This window comes from Drosophila willistoni, unplaced genomic scaffold (genome assembly GCF_018902025.1).
Source record: "Drosophila willistoni isolate 14030-0811.24 unplaced genomic scaffold, UCI_dwil_1.1 Seg112, whole genome shotgun sequence".
In the NCBI taxonomy this organism is placed as follows: domain Eukaryota; kingdom Metazoa; phylum Arthropoda; class Insecta; order Diptera; family Drosophilidae; genus Drosophila; species Drosophila willistoni.
The window spans coordinates 132,640-155,872 of record NW_025814073.1 but is presented as its reverse complement, the minus strand read 5'-3'; the positions used below and the strand labels follow the sequence as shown (position 1 = coordinate 155,872).

Below are 23,233 nucleotides of genomic sequence, written 5' to 3'. Positions count from 1 at the left end.
GTGATCTTCCTTGTAGCGAAATGTGAGCGGTGGGCTGAATTATATTGGGATTTTCCAGAATCTTGCGAAAGGAAAATCATTGGTTGGGAGGGTTCAGACGCGAAGCTATAATAACATCCTCATAGCTTCCCTATTCGTGCGATACTAATATACCCCTTTTCTCTATCCTTCTAGTTCATCTCTTTTGGTTAAATAATTGTGTAATATTCGTGCTCTAGGGACTTTGTTTTATTTTATGTACTACGGGTGTATTGAGTAATGCTGGTCCAAAGAACCCCCCCAAAGACTGTTTGCTAGCCGACAGCCAGAAGTCCCACCCGGACCAAACTTCTCGATACACTAAGCCCGTAGATGTGTTGGCTTTGGCCTAATTAGTGGTACTCTTGGCCATCATAACATCTGATGATAAGGGACTGCGAGAGAGACTACCAATATAGGCTGAACCTGACCTCTTCTTGGATCAAAGAAGATTCTTTGACTAAGAGGGGATGTACATGATCTGGATTCATTCCGGGTTGTGTACATTACAAGACTAGTTCGAAAGGTGAATAACCATGTACGGTGGATGGAGTGGTGTTTAAGCAATATGTGAAGTATGCTAGATATTCATCCCAATCGTCCTCTTTAATGGATTTATTTGACCTGATGTACTCATTGAAAGTTCTATGGCTCCTTTCTACTGTTCTAAGAGTTTGATGATGGTGAGCCGTGGAGTTAATTTTTGTTATGTTAAAATTTTTGCAAAGTTCTATTAGTATTGAATTCATATATTCTGTTCCCATGTCTGTTAGAATTGTTTTATCTGAGCCGTAAATTAAAAAAAATTGTTCAAATATTGCCTTTGCAACCGCTTTTGCACTTTTGTTTGGTATTGGTATTTATATGAGATATTTGGACAGATCGCAGATAATAGTAACTGCGTATTCATTACAATTCATTGTTTTTGGTTATAGTCCAATTGTATCTATGATTATTGTGTTAAAAGTGGTTGCAGGGGGTGGTGTTATTGTCAATGGTGAGTGGTTGTGTCTGCTTGTTTTGGCTAGTTTGCATTGTTCGCAATTTTTAATGTATGTATGCTGCAACGTCGCGAGACATGTGTTTTCAAAAAAATCTCTTTTTATTTTTCCTAGCGTTTTGTTTACCCCGCAGTGACCTTCCTCTATTGGGTCATTATGATATTTATTTAACGTATCTCTTCTTCATTTGGTATTACTTTTACTTGAGGTAGAACTGCTGAATAGGGATTCCCGGGGAGAAGGAAAATAACCCAATCTTCAATCTTTGTGCCAAAGTCCAGTTGTATTATATTTTCTTCAGTGCATCTGATTTGGTGAAGCCGCTTCAGATGAACACGATGTTTATTTTTAAACATTCTGCGAGGGGCCGCCAAATGGGGCGTTTGGGATTCTTTTATTTTTATTGAGTTGTCTTAAACAAATTACAAAGTATTATCATTAGTAATATAATTATTGTTAAAGAAGCAAGACCAGCTACATAATGGAAGTTTAACTCTAGCAAACCAATATTATGTTGTTTTAACGATTATAACTGACTTCCTGTTCTTTTGTATTCTGCTGTATGGTTTACTAAAATTGGCTTCTACTGAATTTTATATTATATTTGGCAAATTACTAATATCGCCCAAAGCTTAACAATTTCTGTTTCGGGATATCTACCCACTCCTGATGTGTATTACTGTGTTGACTTCTAGCCTTTTTATATGGTGAAAACTTTTAAGACCAACTACACCTGCTTTTCGGTTTAAGCCAATGTGGCTTTTGCTCCACTGTTTTGATCTTTCGGTAATACCTGAAATTTGAGCGGTTATTCTGTTCAAATGTTGTCCCTTTATTTTGCAATACCTGCCCATTTTCTAATACAGACTTAGACAATTTTTTAACGGATTCTTTTTTGACATTATTTTTTAAATTATCTTTATTTATTATTGCCGTTTGCACATTCCTTTTTTGTACTGGCTCTGGGATATTGAATCTTTCTTCCCCAGTTTTTACTTTACCTCCAATGTGAGGTCCTGCCGGGGGCCATAAATTTATTTCTTGAGTTTTGTTGTTGAGTTTGTTTGGCATTGTATTTTTTTTATTTTGTTGTTTAAAACCTGTGACATCTATTGTTGTTGCCACTACAGATTTATACTTTTTTGATTCGGTGTATCCCGAGACGATCCAACCAAATTGAGTATTTTGGCCTAGTAGCCCATCAATTTTTGTAATTCCCCTTTTTATGATTTGGGTATAAACGTTTACACCCATTATTAAATCAACCTTACCAGGCTTATTAAAAGAAGGATCAGCTAGCACGTAAGTTTGCCATTTTGATATATCCACGTTTGCTATTTTTAATGGAAGAGCTTCCATTAACTTTGGCAACACAATTGCCTCTACCTTAAGATGTCTTTTCCAGGAATTTCGCGTTTTTACATCTATTTTTACCTTATATTTTGATTTTTTGGCTTTTATTGAGGACACGCCACTTATTTCTGTATATTGTTTAATTTTAGGTAATTTTAATATTTGAGCGGCCTCTTCGGACAAAATGGTGCTCTGTGAACCACAATCAATAAGGGCTCTTAGAGTCTTATATCCCCCATTTACATTTTTTACTTGTATTACAGCTGTGGCCAACAGTGTTGGTTGTGCCGTTACACAAGTATTAATACTCTCCCGTTTTTCTTGAGAATGGAGTAAGGTATGATGTCCTTTACTGCACAATGAACAGACCATTTCATTAGTGAACACTTTATTGCTTGAATGATTTAAACATCTTGTGCAAAGCTGTACTTTTTTGGCTGTTTCATACCTTTCCGTAGGTGTCAATCCTTTAAACTTATAGCACTTATACGCTTTATGCCCGGTAATTTTGCAAATCGGACATTTAGCTTCGAATTCTGCATAATTTTAAACAGTTTGTAGCGGTTTCTTCTCTTCTTTGCTCATGGCACTTAACGAGCAATATCTTTGCTCCAAGTATTCCATGACATCAGATAGCTTTTGAATTTCCCTTGTTTTTCTAATTTGGCTCTCATACAACTGTAGAGCCTCTCTGTCAAATTTCCTTAGCAGCAGTTGAGCGAATATTACGTCAACTTCATCGGACAAATTTGATTTAATTTTAGTTAAGTGTATTGACTCATTAATTATGTCAATCACTCCCTTTACACTTTTTGCGGATTCATTGTTGATCATCGGTAAATCAACGATCCGACTTAGTTGTTCGGAAAATACCCTCCGATTATTCTCGTACCGCTTGGTTAACAGTTCCCAAGCGGCACTATAATTGTCAGCTGAACCTGACAATAGATGAGCTACCATGCTCCTTGCTTCGCCCTTTAACGCGGATTTTAAATAATTGAACTTAAGAGCCAGACTTAAATCCTCTCTTTTTTCAATTAATTCCGTGAATAATTCCACAAGCAGATCCATTTCTCCAGAAAATGTGGGTACCTGTATTTTTGGCAACACCGGTAGTTCGCCTCTCACGGTAACATTCTCAACTTTTAAATTTTTCTGAATTCATTTTCATTTCTAACACTGATACTGAATTCTGTACATCGAATTCTAAATCGTTCATAGCATTTTTAAATTTTGCATCTTTTGTCAAACCACGGTAGGTCTGTACTTTCTCCCATAAATAATTGATCTTATTAACACATATTATGCATGTCTCTGTTGAATTATCTATAGTGCGTAAATCTTTGGTTACCCATCCAAATATTCCTAGAGCTGTCGGGCTCTATCCATAAATATCTCCTGGTTAACATTGGCGTTTTCATTACTGCGCGCCTCTACTTTGCTATCGTCCAACTTTTCGAACATCGATACATCTGCTTCACTGTTTTCCGAATCACCAGTGCCCTGCCTGCTTGACTCTCCTTTGGCTAGTAATCTGGCTGCCATATCTAAACCTTCCTCATAGTTTCCATCTGTGAAATAGTAGTGTTCGGTTACTCCACTCTCTAGCATTTGGCTATGGTTACTAATCCATAGCTTCTTTATCTCACTTAGTTCGTTAAGAATCTTGCTGGTAAACTTACTAGCATCTAACTCTTCTAGCTTCTTTAACCTTTTATGCAACTCGTGTTGCTTCGCTAACAATTTTTCAGTTTTTGTGGGGAACATCTTTGTCTTATTCAAATATTAGGATACTGGTATAAGTATAAGTATATATAATAATAAAAAAGTACTTATAACTATTTTAATTTATATCTTATCTGATGATCCTGTTGTAGACACCGTTCGCCACTGTTGTCCGGCAAGTAGAGTTGTCTGCCGCTGCTTGTCTGCCGCTGCGTAGCGATAGTTTGCTCGCCTTTTTGTTTTATATTACGTCTCGATCAGCTGCTGTTGCTGGTGCCGGTCATCGCACCAGACTTCCTTCTATTGGCAATGTATGTTCTTCAGCGGCCTCTCCTTTGCAGCTATCTTGTTGCTCTGCTGCTGTTAGTAGGTGCCGACTTGCAACTACATATAGTGTATATATACACTAGTTCACTTTTTTCGATATTAGGGCTTCGAATACGCCACACACCAACTTTATATTTTTATATTTTTTTTACCGCCGCCGAAATTATTGCAGTTGCTCGACTAGCCAAACTGCCTTTATATACTCGGCCGCACGCACTTTTTATTTATTAAGCAATATTTTGCTTTTATATTATACTCTGTCTCTTACCACTGGTAGGGGAAAACAAGAGTTTTTTATTTTGCTACCTTTAGCTGATCTTATCATAGGAATTCAGACTTTAAGGAGCTGATCCATTCTCTGAGTCTCTTACCACTGGTGGGGGAAAACTACAGAGTTCCTTTTTCTCGAAGGACCAAAATGATCTATCCGGCTCGAAGGACCAAAATGAATAGGGATTCCCGGAGAGAAGGAAAATAACCCGATCTTCATTCGTTGAATTCAAAATATGAACTGATTTTATTTACAAAAGTACGGAGTTTATATAGGAAATCTTAGGCTCTAGAAGGTAACAACTGTTCTTAAGGAGATCTAATTCTAGTACGACTCACACCCACGCATTCGGGGGTTGAAAAATTATTATTATTTGGGCACGGCGTCGGCCACTTGACATCCTGCCGTTGTGATCGTTTTGGGTTAGTTTACAATTACAAGTGTTTTTCTCACAACGCGTGTGGCTGATTGTAATTCTAGTCATATGCTAGGTTAGTTGTTTGTGCCAAAGTACAGTTGTATTATATTTTCTTCAGTGCATCTGATTTGGTGAAGCCGCTTCAGATGAACACGATGTTTATTCTTAAACAACTGCTATTTCTAAATTTTTTAATTTGTCTTTTCCTTTTTGTATTAATTCATTAAGTGTAAGTGACCTAAATAGTTTTTCTGACATGTCTACCTTCAGTTTATAGACTCTTTGAGCACCAGCTTCTTTTTCAAGCCTTGAAAGGAATAGATCTAGATCTATTCTTTAATTAATGATCAAATCGCCTATGTTGAAGGAGAGTTGTTGTGTATGCAGCCCTATCATACGTAAGCCATCTGGCAACTCTTCTTCCTTGACGCCCGAATGGCAGTCCAGCCGGTCGTTCGCAGCAAGCACACGCGTTATAAACTTGCGATATATATATATGTAATCTCAATATCACTTAATCAATAAACATTCTAAGATATTTCAAACTGGCGACGAGGATGGGATGCTAATTATCATCCGAAATAAACTTGGAATTATTGACGCAAAATATCAAAAAATTGTCACGCACAAAAGCATACATATACGTTTACATATACATACATACATACATGCTGTGGTGAAATTTTGCAAACGTTTACACACACATTTGCATGGCAGAGTCGCTTGCTGGTGAATTTGGAGAGATTAGATTGGCCGTCGTTTTTGAGAAAAATAAGGAAGTAATTGATTCTACGAGTGCTAAATATACTCAACGGAACCCAATTATGACGACAGTTGGAAGTTTGGAACCGTTTGATTTGGGACAGCCAAATAAATGGGGCTCATATTTGGAGCGATTTAAATTGTTCCTGCTTGCCAATGATGTCAAAGACGAGGGTTCCAAAAAAAGCATCTTTCCTCACATTGGTCGGAGCACCAGTCTACGATCTTTTGACATCATTGGCGTTTCCAAACCAGGTCAGTACATTACCGTTAGACCAAATTGAGAAGATTCTAACTGATCATCTTTGTCCACGTCCATCGGAAATCGCTGCATTTTATCATTTTCACAAACGTGATCAACATCCGGATGAGACCGTCGAAAACTATCTCGCAGCGCTGCGGGCATTGGCAGTGGGTTGCAATTTTGGAGCAGCGTTGGACAGAATGCTGCGTGATCGTTTTGTATGCGGCATGAGGGATGAAAGCTTACAGAGAAGTTTTCTTGCAGACACTGAATTGACAGTGCAGAAAGTTTTTGGGAGAGCAACTACTAGTGAAGCTGCAGCAGCGAGTGCAAAGGCTATCAGACAGCCTAATGAGACTATCCACAGCATCAAATCACAGCGCCCTCAACAACCACATAAAGGAAAAGGACAACAATGTGCGGGTTGTGCCGGTCCACACAGCCGGCAGCAATGCCCGTATCGTGAAGCAATATGTCACGGCTGTGGCCGGAAGGGCCATCTTAAGCGTGTCTGCCGGAATAATGAATCGTCGAACGATGTTCATCCAGTAAAGGGCAAAAATTCAAATGGAAAATCGGTAAACCTCATATCTAATCTGGTGAGCCTGAAGAAACGTATCACGGTACAGATTAATGGAAAATCGTGTACTTTTGAAGTGGATTCTGGATCTGACGTAACTATGATGACGTTGCGGACTTATGATCGTATCTGGCCAACAAACAAGCCTAAGGTTTACAACTACGATCCGGGGTTTAGTGACTTCCAACACAACCTAATCCAGATACTAGGAGTTTTTGATGTATCAATTCATTACAACGGTCGTAATATTGATAATCTACCAGTCATCGTCACTAAAAGCGGTTGTAGCGACCTTCTGGGTTGCAACTGGTTCGACCCACTAGGCATCAGTATCAAGGGCATACATTCAGTGGGCAGTGACGTACAGATCGCATGCATTCTGAATAAGTTCGAACACTTATTCTCAACAGAACTTGGTTGCAGTGTTGCCAACTGCCAGCCACAAAAATAGGACGGATGGCGAAAAAAAAAGTGAAAAAAAGGATAAAAAATTTTTAAAATAGGACAGAAAAGAGGACAAAAATGTTTTAGCTTATCAATTGAACTTTTAATACGTATACATTAATATTTAAATAGATCTCAACACATTATCTATAATGTAATCATCTTCGATTGATGCTGGAAGAATTTTAACTTTACCTTATTGTCATAATGGCATTTAATGTCTGCGTTTGCAGACGACTTCTTAATTTAGTTTTCACCAAGGACACTTGGCTGAAAACTCTTTCGATTTCACCATTTGACCATGCTAGCGTCAATAAATTTATAGCGAATGTCGCTATATTTAAGTATGGGTTGTTGCCCGCTGCGTCCTTAAAGGCAATTACTTCCGCCCAAAAACTTTATGGTATTATCGGTGTTTTCCCATTTTACAAAATTAATGTTGTTATATTGTGAAATTATGGAATCTATTTCACTCCCATTCACTTTAAAAAGCTCTAAAAGTTCAACGATTAGAGGTTTGCATGCCCGCAAAACGTTTTCCGCAGAGAAGAATTCAATATGCTTTAAAGTTTTAAAGTTGTCCGGCAATCTAAAACGAAATACAATATAATTATATTGGTCTAGTGTCAAATGGGATGGCCTTACCTTTGGATTAATTGAGAAATTAGTTCAACCACAAAATTGGTGCAATTTAATCGAATCTCATTTTGTGTTTGAAGATTTTGTTTGCTCTTTTTTATATGTGATTTGAACTCGTATCCTAAATACAAATCTCTTTGAATAAATTTTTCAAAATTATCAACAAGAATATCCATTTCGACGTTCGGAGCAATTATTTTACATTTAAGAGAGTTGATGCTCATCATTAAATCGCCTTACTGCTTTGTCGGGTTCGGGTTATTCATTTGGAAGGTTTTATTTATGCGCTGCATATCCTCCGAAATAGGCTTCAAAAAGATTAGATACAATTGGTTGACGTCATCGTTGTACAAGTCGCGTAGAATCGTAGCTTTGTGGCATTTTTCTAATAATGCAGCATTGTTAAAGTGCAGCTTAAGCTCTTCCCATTGTTCTAATATACGTCTTACTGCACTTTCGATAGACAGCCATCGTGTATCGCAAACTCTCGGAATTTTTAATGGAGCCTTCAGAAAAACATATATGTATATATTGGTCATAAAAAAACGTTAAATTTAAATATTGTTTACTGACACAACGACTCTTACGAAATCAATTCTTAAGTTTTTAGTACTACGACGAACACAAAATGTTAAGACATATAGATACACAGACCATTGAACAACATAAAGCTCACCATATCGCTATTTAATGACTGATACAAATTTCTATAGGCAATTTGCCTACTGGTGCTTTTGCAAAACCAGGAGTAAGTTTCGCTAGCAATGAATTCAAGTGACGGGGGCAAAATTTTTTTACAAGCAACGTTAACTGCTAATTGTACAGAATGGCACACACATTTCACTAATATAAGAGAAGGCACCAATTTCTTCAACTCGGCAAAAACCCCTCCTTTTTTACCCACCATAACATTGGCATTATCCGTTCCAATGCCGATTAAATTTTGTAAAGGTAGGTCAAACTGATTCAACTCAGCACGAATACTATCGCTGATTGTGACAGCATCTCCGCTCGGAATGGAAATCAGGGACAACAAGGTTGACACCATGTCTTGGCGATGAACACTGAAGTAAATTATAGAAACTCCTGAAAGTATTATCGGTTGGTTAACAGAGATGATATCTTTATAACAATATATCTTACCTAGAATTTTAGTAATGGATATATCCGTAGTTTCATCGATAAGTAAACTATATTTCGCATTACCGACATCTTCTCGAAGATCCTCCTTAAACTGTACGGCGAGAACATTTTTTATCAGGCTAGTGCATTTGGTTCGATGAAGTTTTATTTCAGAATCGCCAAATTTGTTGTGGCACAATTCGCTCAAGTGATCCACGGGTGCAATCGCTGCATGCTGTGCAACAGACATGGCCAATGCAAGCTCTCTTTCAGCTGTTTCGTTTCGTGGTAGTGGTTTGAACTTTATTTTATTCGCTTGTGCAAACGGTAGGGCATTATGCTCATGTTTTTTTGTTGCCCCATGTGCTCGCAAATGGTCAATTTTAGAATAAATACTGCACTTGCAATACTTGCAGTACGATTTGTCCGGATCCTTGGGATCGCGGCACAGCCACTTTGCAAAATCGGGTAAATTTAGCCACGCTTCGCGAAATTTTTGCTTGTACACTTCCTTCGGCATGTTAACTTTTATTAGTGACTGCTAAAGCTCGATATACCGCAAATCGATAACCCACGACTACAATTTTTAAAGTTTTAATGGTGGTACGATGATTATTAGACCGCTTCTTCAACACTCATCGCTATAAACAAATTTTTGCACTTAATAAAGAAAAAAGGACAGATTTCCGGACAAAGGGTGTTTAACATTTCTTCCGGCTAAACCAAAAAAAAACAGAGGGCCGGGGCTAACTTTGACCGCGTCAAAGTTTGTATACCCTTGCTAGTTTTTTGTGTAAAAGGTCTAAAATTTGCGAAAGAACGGCTTAGGAAATAACGAAGATATTGATCAAAGTCACTGTTCACCACCGATTGTTCCTATGGAAGCTATATGATATAGTCGCCCGATCTTAATCAAATTTGGCACAGTCATTAATAGTTATGCTAAACTGAGAAATATAAATGTTTATGACAATTGCTTCAAAAGTAACGAAATTATTGACAAAAGTCACTGTTTTCAACCGATCGTTCCTATGGGAGCTATATGATATAGTCACCCGATCTTGATCAAATTCGGAACAGTCATTAACAGATATATTAAACTAACAAATGTTAAATTTGAAAGCAATCGCGTCAAAAGTAACGAAGTTATTGACAAAAGTCACTGTTTTTAACCGATCGTTCCTATGGGAGCTTTATGATATAGTCACCCGATCTTGATCAAATTTGGCACAATTTGTTCACAGGCGTAATAAACTCTATAATATTTAATTTCACGACAATAGCTAAAAAAATAACGAAGTTATTGAGAAAAGTCACTGTTCGTGACTTTGGCATTTGTATGGGAGCTATATGATATAGTGGTCCGATCAGGCTGAATCCGAGATATACAACGCCTGCACGAGCCTACATGCAACATTTCAACTCTGTAGCTCTAACGGTCTAGGAGGAGTTTGCGTTGATCCAGACGGACGGACAGACGGACGGACGGACGGACGGACGGACATGGCTATATGAATTCGTCTCGTCATGCTGATCAAGAATATATATACTTTATATGGTCGGAAATGCTTCCTTCTATGCGTTGCACACTTCTGACCAAAATTAATATACCCTTTTTGCAAGGGTATAAAAAGGACAGATCTGTCCGGAAAAAGGCTGAAATGGCAACACTGCTTGGTTGTTACACTGGTCCGCCAGTCATATTAAACAAGAGGAGCTGGATCGCCTATGCAAGCAAGGGATTTTTAAACCTGTGGAGTATTCAGATTGGGCCACTCCTATTGTACCAGTTATCAAGAAGGACGGTTCAATTCGTATTTGCGGCGACTATAAATCAACTTTTAACAAAGCGATTAAGCCGCACTGCCATCAAATACCGGCGATCAACACTTTGCTGGCATCTATTGAAGGTGGATCGATTTTTGCCAAAATTGATCTGGCTCAAGCTTATCAGCAGTTAGTAGTCGACGAACACTCGTCTTTGCTGCAAACAATCAGTACACATAAGGGTGCATTCAAAGTTACTCGATTGCAATTCGGAATTTCATCTGCACCAGGCATTTTTCAAAGCTGTATTGAGAATGTGGTACAGAATATTTCCGGAGTCTTACCATATTTTGATGACATTGTAATAATTGGAAAAACGGAAACGGAATTGGCAACTAGATTACAGGAACTGTTTATACGTTTTGATAAAGCCGGACTGCGACTACGCAAGGACAAATGCCAATTCGGAGTACCATTCGTTGAGTTTTTAGGGTTCAAAATTGACTCAACTGGTATAAGACCATGTGCCGATAAAGTCTCGGCTTTGATTGCCGCACCAGCACCTAAGGATAAAAAGCAGTTGCAGGCTTTCTTAGGACTACTAAATATTTATCACTCATTTTTGCCACATAAAGCAACAGTGGGAGAACCCTTACATCGTCTTTTGGATAAAAATGCAACTTGGAGGTGGGACAAACAGTGTGAGAAGGCTTTTTCTACACTTAAGGAACTTATTGGGTCAGACGACGTACTAGTGCATTATGATGGTTCATTGCCACTAGTTCTAGCCTGTGATGCGTCACCATATGGACTCGGTGCAGTTTTTAGTCACAAAATGCCGAATGGAGCGGAGAAACCCATCGCTTTTTACTCCCGTACCTTATCCAAAGCTGAGCGAAATTATGCTCAGATTGATCGAGAAGCTATTGCCTTGGTAGAAGGAGTAAAGAAGTTCCACAACTACTTCTACGGTCGTACTTTCACACTAATCACCGATCATCGACCTCTGTTGGGTATTTTTACCACATCGAAAGCAATCCCAAACATTATTTCAAATCAGATGCTACGTCGATCTTTGTTCCTGTCAGCATATACTTTCGAGCTAGTACACCGCTCCGGATTAAAAATGTGCAATGCGGATTTTCTAAGTCGTTGTCCACTGTCAGCAGCATCGGACGCTGTTAGCACCGACGATGTGCTTATGATCGAATTTGCAGCAACGCCAATCATAAGTGCTGAGGCGATTGCCGCTCAAACATCGAAGGACCCCTTATTGGCGAAAGTATCAAACTGGGTGTTAAGGGGATGGCCTGACATGAAATTGGAGCAATCAGATATTGCATATCCATACTATTGCCGTCGGAAACAGCTCTCTACAAATAAAGGAGTTTTGATTTGGGGAAATCGCGCCGTAGTTCCACCGAAATCCAGAGCAACAATTTTAGCTGCTCTACATGCCGCTCATCCAGGCATTGTAAAAATGAAGGCGTTAGCGCGTAGCTATGTTTGGTGGCCAAACATTGACGAAGAGATTGAGCTCATTGTTAAGAAATGTATTCCATGCCTGCAGAATCGTAACGATCATTCAGAGGCACAGGTGCATCATTGGGAGTCAGCCAAGCGGCCGTGGTCCCGTCTACACATCGACTTTGCAGGACCTTTTCAAGGAAAAACCTTTCTTCTGGTCGTGGATTCTTACTCAAAATGACTAGAGGTTGCAGTTGTTAGCTCCACTTCTACAGCGGCTACAATCAAAGTTCTCAGGCAACTGTTCGCTACGCATGGGTTACCAGATCAGTTAGTGTCAGACAATGGCACAGCATTTACCTCCGAGGAGTTCAAGGCATTCCTCCACAACAATCTAATTCGACACATTAGATCAGCACCGTTTCACCCAGCAACAAACGGCCAAGCAGAGCGAATGGTGCAGACCACCAAAAACTACCTTAAAAAACTATCTCCGAACAATAATATGGATCTAAGCCTTGCTCGATTTTTGTTTAATCAACACATAACTCCACATGCAACGACAAATCGCTCGCCAGCTCAGCTGTTGTTAAATCGGGAGTTAAAGTCCTACTTTGATAAACTACAGCCACAATAAGATACAGGCAAATCCGTTTGGGTACGAAACTATGCACCGGGTCCAAAATGGATAGAAGCCTACATATCCGAGCAAACAGGACCTGTGTCTTACAAAGTTCGTTTGACAGAAAATCGCATCATGAAGCGTCATTATAACCAAATTCGAAGCCGAGTTGAACAAATAGATGTAAACATATCACATCAGGCACCATCAGCAACTGATGACAACACGGAAGATCCTGTTTCCAGTAACCACTCTAGGCCAGAGAGTCCTATTCAAGATGATCCACAGTCATTGCATGCCTCACCGATGCTACGACGTTCTGCTCGCATGAGACGACCCACTCAATTCTATGAGTCATCTGGGTGTCAAGGGGTGTTGTGTATGCAGCCCTATCATACGTAAGCCTTCTGGCAACTCTTCTTCCTTGACGCCCGAATGGCAGTCCAGCCGGTCGTTCGCAGCAAGCACACGCGTTATAAACTTGCGATATATATATATGTAATCTCAATATCACTTAATCAATAAACATTCTAAGATATTTCAAAGGAGTAATTTTTCTTTATTTTTGGTAATAAAACATTTGCATTTTTTGAATCTAAGTTGCGCATATTTTTTGACTTCGTTAGGATTTATTACTTCATATATTCTTGGTATTCCTATTCTATTATTGTTCATTTTGTTTTCCTTATGTGTTAATTTTTTTGTTTCTGATCTTGTTGCTACTTTAAGTATTTTATTAGTTTCTATGTTTTTTATATTTTCAAATTCAATTCTGGAGAGTGCATCTGCTGCGAAGTTTTCAGAGGACAACTCTGATCTATTCTGGCTATAATAGACTTATTCAAAAAAATTGTGGACAATATGTATATTGTATATACATATATACATACATATATAAGTTTTTTTATTTTATTGTTTTTTTTTAATTTTTTTTTTAGTATTTACATTAGTTTATAGTGGCAGCGCAAAAATCGCCTCTTGCCACAAAGGTGTATACTAGCACTCTTTTTTATTATTATTATTTTTAATTATTTATTTTAACGCTGCATCTGCTGCGTCTCTGTTCTGCTGCTATTGGCTCTGCTGCTATTGCTGCCTTGCCTGCTTACTTCTCTAATGCGTTTTTTCCAAGTCGTCTATTTTGTTCCACGTCCTCCACTCGCCTCCTCCGAGCAAGCTCTGTTCTTGCCGCTGGTTGCCTGGCACGGTACTGATCTATGGTCAAAGGCCGTGGTTCGTCCAGTGGGCAATCCCCGAATGCCTTCTGGAGTGCTTCCTAATTATCCTTTGGCATTTGTCTACGTGGGTTTTTTTTTTTAAAATCGCCATGAAACAGGCAAAGACAAGGTTTGACTTCAAGTGATTTATTGGGGCCGCAAGCCCGGTCTTTATACGGGGAGCAATTACATGGAGTCTTATGGCTAGTGTCCTTAACGGTACTTAAAGCTAAACATTATGCTTAAGTTCTAATTACGTATAATCTATCCCTAAAAGTATGTGGCCTAATGCTATCCCTAAAAGTATACTATAATCCGTCCATATTTATTAATAAATATATGTGAGAAATGGTATTGAGAGAGAGAGCACTTTGGAAGACATCTAGCCTCTAAATCTGTCCGTTCCCGAGCATTGGGACAAAATGTAAAAAAAAATCGAGTCTTGACCAAATTTTTTTTATGTTTTCTTTCTTGCATTTTGCTAATATTGAAAATTTTCCGTTCGAATCATGATCATAATATGAGAATTTATTATGCTCAATGGCAGCAGAAGAGAAACCAGACCTATCTAATTTACGATTATAATACTTATAACCATTTAATCAAATTGAATTTTTTTCAGATATGTTAACAAAATTAAACTAACTGTATTTCGTTTTTGAAAAATATTTATATTTGAAAAATTTTATATTTATACAGTCGGCATCATAACTGCATATTATTTATTTGACAACAATGTTAGTCAAGGGCGTAGCCCGGTTTGAGCACGGGGGGTGGGGGAGGGTAAATGCAGCCCTCCCAATCAATTTACTTAAAGGTGAAGTTGACAAAACTTTTTTTAGGTTTTCAAATCAAAATGTATTAAAAAAGTTAAGTTAGGAAAACAAAAGGTGTTACCCCTCACGAATTTAAATACTGGTTACGCCCTTGATATTATAAATACTTATGAGCCTTAACTACTCAAGCCTTTAACCGCTATTCTACTGATATCGGTGGGTACTTATGGGAGCACCGTTAAGAAATTACCTCTACTGATCATGAAAGCATAGATTTAAATCATAATTTTGACTTCAACGTTGCGCTTAGAAGTGTTCTGCATTGCGCTTAAATTAAAATGAACAAATGTCCGACAAGTTTTGCTGTATTTTGCTACGTATGTGGAAAATTGTCGAGCCCTCGCAGTAGACGCAAAATATCTCGTGGAACTGCAGCAATTTATGAAGAATACTTTAATTTACCAGTGATTAGAGACGTTAATTGGGCACCAAGCAATATCTGCAACAACAATTTGCAGAATTCGTCAAAAAGGTTGGTTGCAAAAATGGGTTTCGGCATTCCAATGATTTGGATAGATCCACAAGGTCATCATACGGGTAACTGCTATGCATGCCACAGTAAACTCGCAAAACTAAAGAAGAGTTCTATGCTTTATAAAAGTGTTCAATCTGCACAGTTGCCGGTACCTCACTCGGAGAATGTTCCAATTCCTAACGTCAAAGCCCAACAGAAAGATATATTTCGACAACATTTTTCACCGAACCTGAAGAGCTACTATCAATGTATGAGCCATCGCAAATCAATAAACCAGGCCAACAAGTCGAGATATCCCAAGCTCATTTAAATACTATTGTAAGGCAACTGAAATTGTCGCAAAAGGCAAGCAATCTGTTTAGCACATCATTTACGATCTGTTAACATTTTGTCTAAGGATGTGAAAGTGTACGGACATCGGAAGAGACAAAAAGAGCTTTTGGACTTTTTCGAAATAAACGGCAATAATACGTTTGCATACTGCAAAAATATCGTTGGGCTAATGGAACATATGAATTGCGAGTACAAACCAAAGGAATGGCGATTGTTTATTGATGCATCCAAAAATAGTTTGAAGGCAGTATGTGCTATATGTGGATAACACGAAAAATCCAGTTCCCATTGCTTTTAGTTCCAACACGAAGAAAACCAACGATTCAATGAAACTAATTTTGGATTGTGTTCAATATAAAAAACATCAATGGAAGACATGTGCTGACCTAAAAGTTGTTGCTCTACTCACTGGCTTGCAAGCGGGTTATATCAAAAAACATGTGCTTCATTTATCATTAGGATACCAGATATCGCGGTAACCAATATGATAAGCGAGATTGAGGTTGAGGTTGAAATAAACATATAACCAAAAATTTCATTCCATTTCATTAAATGGTCCAGATATAAGAAAGCTAACAAAAAATAGTGAATTTTGCGAACTTCTAAGACCAAAAGAAAAGATGGCGTGGAACTGTGTTAAAGCTGCTTGGGAGTGCGCCGTATTGAAGGCTGGCAAGGGAATGTGGATCAAATGTTAGACTCCTTTAAAGACATGGGTGTAAATATGTCATTAAAGATTAATTTCTCTACTACCAAAAGGATCATTTCGGACGACAAGTTCCCACAGAATCCGATGAACACGGAGAACTATTTTATCAGGTTGCTGCACCACTAGAACATTGGTATGTTGGATGTTGATTTATGTTGAAACTTAATAAATGAAGCTCATGGTATATAATACAAATATTGTTGTCAGATAAAAAAAATTTGGTCAAGATTAGATTTTTTTTACATTTCGTCCCAATGCTCGGGAACGGTTTCTCCCAAAATTTGTAGCCCTTTCAGTTCTAAGAAACTTTGCTAAAGAAAGTGTGTAAATAAATAAACATTTTAGAAGTTAGGAGCAAATGAAACAAATACTATTTTCGAAAAAATAACAACTTTGATGAAAAACTTCAGTTCTCCTTGTGCAACACTTGAGTGCGGTTGTCTAAGAGCGAACCTAGCAATCGTTTTCTTTTTTCTTTTCTCTCGCATTCAAAAAGCTTTACCTTCTGCATCGGTACGAACTACTCCAAAATTCGCGTACGAAAACCTCCAAAATTAATAGACGGAAACTCACAACAGGCGTTGCAACTGCAACTGCATCTGCCGGTCCAAACATGCCTAGAACCACGAAATCCACTCAACGAGAGCAGCAAAGCTCCCAACGCTCCAATTATTTTCTTCCGCTGCAAGTGCAAGAAGATGAAGACTTCAACATTGCCGAAGAAATCGAGACTGACCCGCAAACGGCTCCCTCCAAGCCTCCACCTATTACTTTGCTTAAGCAAAACGCAGATCACGGATTACTTCATCAAAACTATTTCCATTGGCATAAAAATCTTCGTCCCAAGCATGGAGCACTTCAATAATATTTTCAGCAAATTAAAGGAATCTAACTAATCCAAACGAAACAGTGAAAACAATGTTGCTCAACCTGGGTCTACAATGTACTGATGTCAAAGCGGTAGAAAAAACAACAAAAGTAAATCACAAGCTACTGCTTTACATCGTTTACTTCGTCAATAAGAGCATTACCCTACAACTGCTGCGAAATAATTACATGTATGTAAATCAGGGGTAGGCACAAAGAGAGCCAGCTCAAACTGTCAATGTATGCGTGCGCTTGCTTGTGTGCGTAAGCTGCTTTACACTGCGCGAATCGTATGTGAAGAAACGAATAAAAAAATTAAACTGCAAGTGAAAAAGAATAATTCCGACCTAATTGTATTATAATATACGTTTTACTCTATAGGGACAAAATATAAATAATGGCAAAATATTTTTAAAGTTGCCATGTAAGAAAGTGAAGCATTAATTTTTCTGCGTGTAGCTGCGTAACAAAGCGACATAGTACTGCTTTCGTCAAAAGTCTGTGCGACACTAGCTAGAGCTGGAAAAAACATCGATGGTACTATCGATACATCGATGGTTTTGTATTTTTATAAAACATCGATGTTTGGCCAGCACTATCGATGTTTTTTTCTTTCTTTTACAAGTGTTCGAGGAAAAAGCATGTAAGTTTTAATTTTTTGTTTTGTATTTCGCAGTTTAATTTATTTTGATTTATACTTTTTCAGAAATTAAAAGGAGCGACTACAATTGGTGTTGGTTGGGAGGTTTGCGAAAGGGATTTATAAAAATGGACAAGTATCTTCAAAGTAAGTTTTATTTGTAAAAAGCCACGAGCATCATGCATTTATATGTGTATGTACATACAAATGTATGAATTTATGTATGTATGTACGTTCTATACAATCACATATATGTATAAATGTTCACTGACGAGCAAAACTGTAACACCAGCGTGGAGTCTTCAGTTTGGTAGCTCATAACTCTTGTCGGAGTTAACCCACAATGATGATTACCATGATTATACCATTTGATTTTGTACCAATTATATATTAATACAATTAGTAAACATTTTTATGTAGTAAATTGATCATTTTTTCATTTCTAGTACCATCTTCAACTTCCAAGGAAAATGAAAATCCAGGAGAAAAACGCAAAAGAGAAGCAGTCTCTGCGGTGTGGAATTTTTTCAAAAGGACCCGGGATACAAATATAGCCATTTGTAAGTTGTGTGGCAAAACTTATAAATCGAGCGGCAATACAACAAACCTGATGGACCATTTAAATCGAATTCATCCGGAAGCTAAGGCCGATGGAAAGCGTAAGTTAGAGTTTGTTATGGATAAATATTTGGAAAAAGGCTCGTATTCAAATAATTCGGTAAAAAAAAAAGCTCGATAAAATAGTATTGCAAATGATTGCTTTGGATGTACAACCATTTAGTATTGTGAACGACTCTGGTTTCCGACGACTCTTGCATGAGCTGGATCCAAGGTACGAACTTCCAAGTAAAACGCATTTACGTACTGCTGTTTTAAACAGCGAATACAATGAGTTGAAACATAAATTACAAATAGTAATTGACAAAGTTGATTTTGTGGCTATAACTACAGATGCTTGGACATCTAGAGCAAATGAGGGTTATCTCTCCGTCACTTGTCACTACATTAATAGTCAATTTCAACTGGATTCGGCGGTATTGTCAACAGAAAAATTATTAACACCGACCAATCATAAGGCTGAAAACATTGCCGATTCTCTTCAAATTGTTTTTAATGAGTGGTCTATAATGCAGAAGATTGTGGCGATAGTGTCTGACAACGATGCCTCTATGAAAAAGGCTTGCGATATTCTCAAAATAAGGAATGTCCCATGTTTTGCACACACAGTAAACTTGCTGGTTCAAGATCTTCTAAAGCAACCATTCCTAACGCAAATTCTCGCCAAATGTAAGCGTATCGTGTCATTTTTTAAAAGCAACACTATAGCTTACGAAAAGTTTAAATTAGCCCAGGGTGTTGATAATCCGTATGGTTTAATTCAAGAGGTGCCAACAAGGTGGAGCAGTGCGTTTCAAATGCTCCAGCGCATTATAGTTACCAACGAATCCATCTCGAGCACGCTTCTAAACATTCCGAAGGCCCTGCAGCCACTATTTGCAGATGATATTAACATCATAAAAGAATTGGTTCAAATATTAAAGCCTTTTCATGATGCAATTGTGACCATTTCAGCTAACAAGCGTGTAACCATTTCGATTGTAAATCCACTTATCTGCGAGCTACACAAGCGATTAAATGAAATACAATGTTTGGAACAACAGGATGCCATGGCTGCTCTAAATTACGTTAAGGAACGCCTGCCTACACGCCTCTTTCAATATGAGACAAGTACGATTACCAGGATTGCCACCATTATCGATCCTCGATTTAAAAAAGATGGCTTTTTGTCAGCCTTAAATGCCGAACAGGCTTCTAAAGCTGTAGAGGAAGAATTGTCCATCGAAATCTCAAAACTAAAGCAAACCCCTCAACCAACGCCACCAACAACAACGCCACTCAGGTTTTCTTTTATGAAGGAAAAAATGCAATCCAAAGCTCGACATCTAAAAGCAGTGCCATAATTGTTTTGCGACAGCACTTGGAGAATCCAATTGCTTCAGAGGAATGCAATCCACTAGAATATTGGAAGGTATGAAAGTAAATTTTACTAATTGACAGTTAATATTATCTTATTTACAAAATTTCTTTAGGGTTGTTCATCGGATACAGAAGTCTTACAAAAATTGGCCAAAAAATTTCTATGCGTGCCTGCGTCGTCCTGCGAATCCGAACGGTTATTTAGCAAGGCTGGCCAATTGATTTCGGATAGACGATGCTCCCTGAAATCAAGTGTTGTAAACAAGCTTTTGTTTTTAAACAAGAATATTCAAAATGATCTATAATTCTTTTCTTTTTTTCGTTTGTTTTTTGAATGACTATAGTGTAAGGAAATGAAAAGCTTTAAAACAATGTATTACCTTTAATTTCAATTAGTTATAAAAATGAATGAATTGTTATTTTATACTAAATCAAAGTATATAATTAAAATATAAACACAAATCTTGCTTAGTCGCTATGTTTTTATTTAATATTGCTTTAACTATTGTTGCTATTTCGCTTTAATCCAGCGTTGCGATTAATTAATAATTTTGAAAATTTTGCGAAATAAATGAATAATTTTGAAAATACCGCGCAAACATCGAAACATCGATGTTTCATCGATGTTTGACGCTGAAAACATCGAAAACATCGATGGTCGCAAACATCGATGTTTTTCCAGCTCTAACACTAGATGTTTTTTTACGCTCTCAACTTGTACTTCGTGCTCACATCGGCATGCACACAGACGGCCACACGAGCAATTGCCGAGCAAAAGTGCCCGCACGGGCTATGGGCGCCTACCTCTGATGTAAATCACACCAGGGTACGATGGGAGTACAAAACTAAGTCCCCCAACAAACTGACATAATGCTATAAGTGCCAACTATTTGGTCACGGCTCCCGAAACTGCGAAGTAAAAACATCCTGTGCCCACTGTGCTGGACCGCATCTAACGGCATCGTGTAAAGACAACGCCGATATTAAGTGTGCCAACTGTAAAGGCGCCCACCAACCTCTCCTGCCCCTGCTATCAATCTTATCGGAACTTGCTTTCGAAACGCTCTCCACAACGAAGCAATACGACAAACCATGGCATCACCAACAACACAGCCCAGCATCTTTCACGAACAGCCTTTAACACGAACTCTTTCCACGCTTTGACTCCCAACACAAATGCCCGACAGATGATCTATTCAAGCTACAGTAATGCAGTGACCAACAATGCCTCTCCACCGCACATTCAGACAAACGGGTCTAATTTGTTTTCCATGGAAGAGTTAAACACCCTTCTAGCAAAAATGATCTCAAAGCTGAGTAGCTGCTCTAATAAAGGTGACCAGTTCAAGGTCTTAACACAACTTGCAATTAAATATGTGTACTCCAGTAAATAATTCCACAAACAGAATAAATATCATGGCATAGAATGCTTGTGCCCTAAGACAAAAACGAACGAAACTAATTAAGTTCCTAGAAGATAATAATATTCACGTAGCTCTTATTAACGAAACTTTGTTTACTCAAACTGATCGTTTTGATTTACAAAACTATTACATATACAGATGTGATAGGACTGGAAGTAAAGGCGGCGGAGTCGCTGTTATAGTCAGTAAGAATGTGAAGCACAAACAGATCTCCAATATGAACACGCATCTCATTGAAAACGGCATTTAAATTACTTCAAGCACTAACAAATATCTTAACTTGTTTGCCGTGTACTTTCCTAGCAACACAGCTAAATGCATACCCAGAACCTGTAACTCAACAGGAGATTTTAATCATATGAAACAAATGTATAAAAGCGACTTTAACAAATTCTCACAGCTAGATATCAAATATGTTGCCTTTGGCGACCTAAACTCACGACATATAAACTGGAGCCACTAACCATAGAATACATAGATGTGTCAAACTCAAGATTTTTTGATTACAAACGCTAGCCTGAGCCTGGAACCCCAGAGAACTTCGGCAAAAGCCGAACAGCCTAGAACCCCAGAGAGCGGCCGCAGCGAGAGCGAAAAACGTTTGCTCGCAGCAGTGTCGCTAGGCATCGAAAATAATTCAGTCTGCCACAGATCGCAGAACGATGAACGCATGTCTGTGTCGCTGTGTTCTCGTTTTGCATATGTATGTGTACACTCGTCGGTACATGCTCAGGCTTCGTAGTGTGTGTGTGACGTGAAGTTGTACAACATCGCATTTCAATCGCTCGCTCGCAGACTTTTTGAGTTTTCGACGAGCTACCGACAATGCGAAAATGAGATGCGTGCTTAACTACAGAACTCGACGGCACTTCCCAATGTGTCGACGTGGCTCTGTTGTTAGTGTGCTCGCTTGGCAATCGGGCGGCCGGGGTTCGACTCCACTCTTGGTCGAAGTTTTTCATAATGCTTTATATATTTTTTTGATACATTTTTATTCACTTGAACTTTTATACCCTTGAAATTGACACAAGCAACACTTCTACAAGAATGTGCCCAAAATCAACAAGGAAACACATATTTCCAAATTCTTTCGAGAAGATGAAGGTTAAATATGCAACGCAGGTATTTAGCCAAACAGTATCATCCGCCATTAAAACATTGATTCAACATGGCAAATTTATTGACTGCGATGATGTGGCAATCGCTACATCTAAATTTATAGAAAAAGTCAATAGGTTGTTTGATTGGTTGAATAGCAGTAATATTTATGATAGATATCCGAATAAATCAGCGATCCAGAAAGACAGTGACAACCAAAAATACATAATAGAAATGGGAGACTATTTTAAGAAGTGTCTATATCGCAGAAAAGTTTATTGTTTAGATGGAATAGTTCTATCAATAAACGCAATATTAGTACTTACAAGCGATATTTGGAATGAAGGGCACGGAGTATTCTTTTTAATCTTGTCACGTCTAAACCAAGATGCGCTAGAACATCTATTTTACCTAATAAGAAGTAGGGGTGATACAAACAACAATCCTATGTTATTCGAATTCAATGCAATAATATCAAAAATGTTGTCAATGAAATTAATAACTTAAAAAACGACAACAGGTAATTGCGAGCCAGATGACGATATGCTAATAAATGTTATTGAAGAAACAAAGCATGAACTGGCAATTGAAAACGTAAATGACCAAGATCAGGTGTATTACGAAGATTTTAACATAATCTTAGATGAAAATATGGAAGTATCCGAGGCTGATGAAGAACAGCCAACTGAAATCAGTATAGCCACTGGGAATTCATTGAGATATTTCGTAGGATTTGTTAAGCATAAAGCCCAACAAAAGTTCAATTGCGATACATGCATAGAACTTTTAAAAAACGAGATTATGCAAATTATGGGGAATCGGAATTTTTTATCATTAACAAAAATTTTAAAACTATGAACAACAACCTAAAGCTTAAAGCCCCACAAAATCATTTAT

General features: G+C 38.0%; 2 protein-coding genes across 2 annotated transcripts; both read left to right on the top strand.

The window, feature by feature from the left end:
- The first annotated feature begins 11,506 nt into the window (after positions 1 to 11,506).
- LOC124460793 (uncharacterized protein K02A2.6-like) lies at positions 11,507 to 12,379 on the top strand. The gene has a single exon (XM_047012386.1). It carries the CDS (start codon positions 11,507 to 11,509, stop codon positions 12,377 to 12,379), a length of 873 nt encoding a protein of 290 aa, XP_046868342.1.
- A 5,444-nt stretch (positions 12,380 to 17,823) lies between these two features.
- On the top strand, positions 17,824 to 21,488 carry LOC124460792. The gene is made up of 5 exons (XM_047012385.1): positions 17,824 to 17,840; positions 17,904 to 17,984; positions 18,284 to 18,496; positions 19,410 to 19,737; positions 21,377 to 21,488. Exons 2-5 carry the CDS (start codon positions 17,966 to 17,968, stop codon positions 21,486 to 21,488), a joined length of 672 nt encoding a protein of 223 aa, XP_046868341.1. The 5' UTR covers positions 17,824 to 17,840; positions 17,904 to 17,965.
- Positions 21,489 to 23,233: the final 1,745 nt, after the last annotated feature.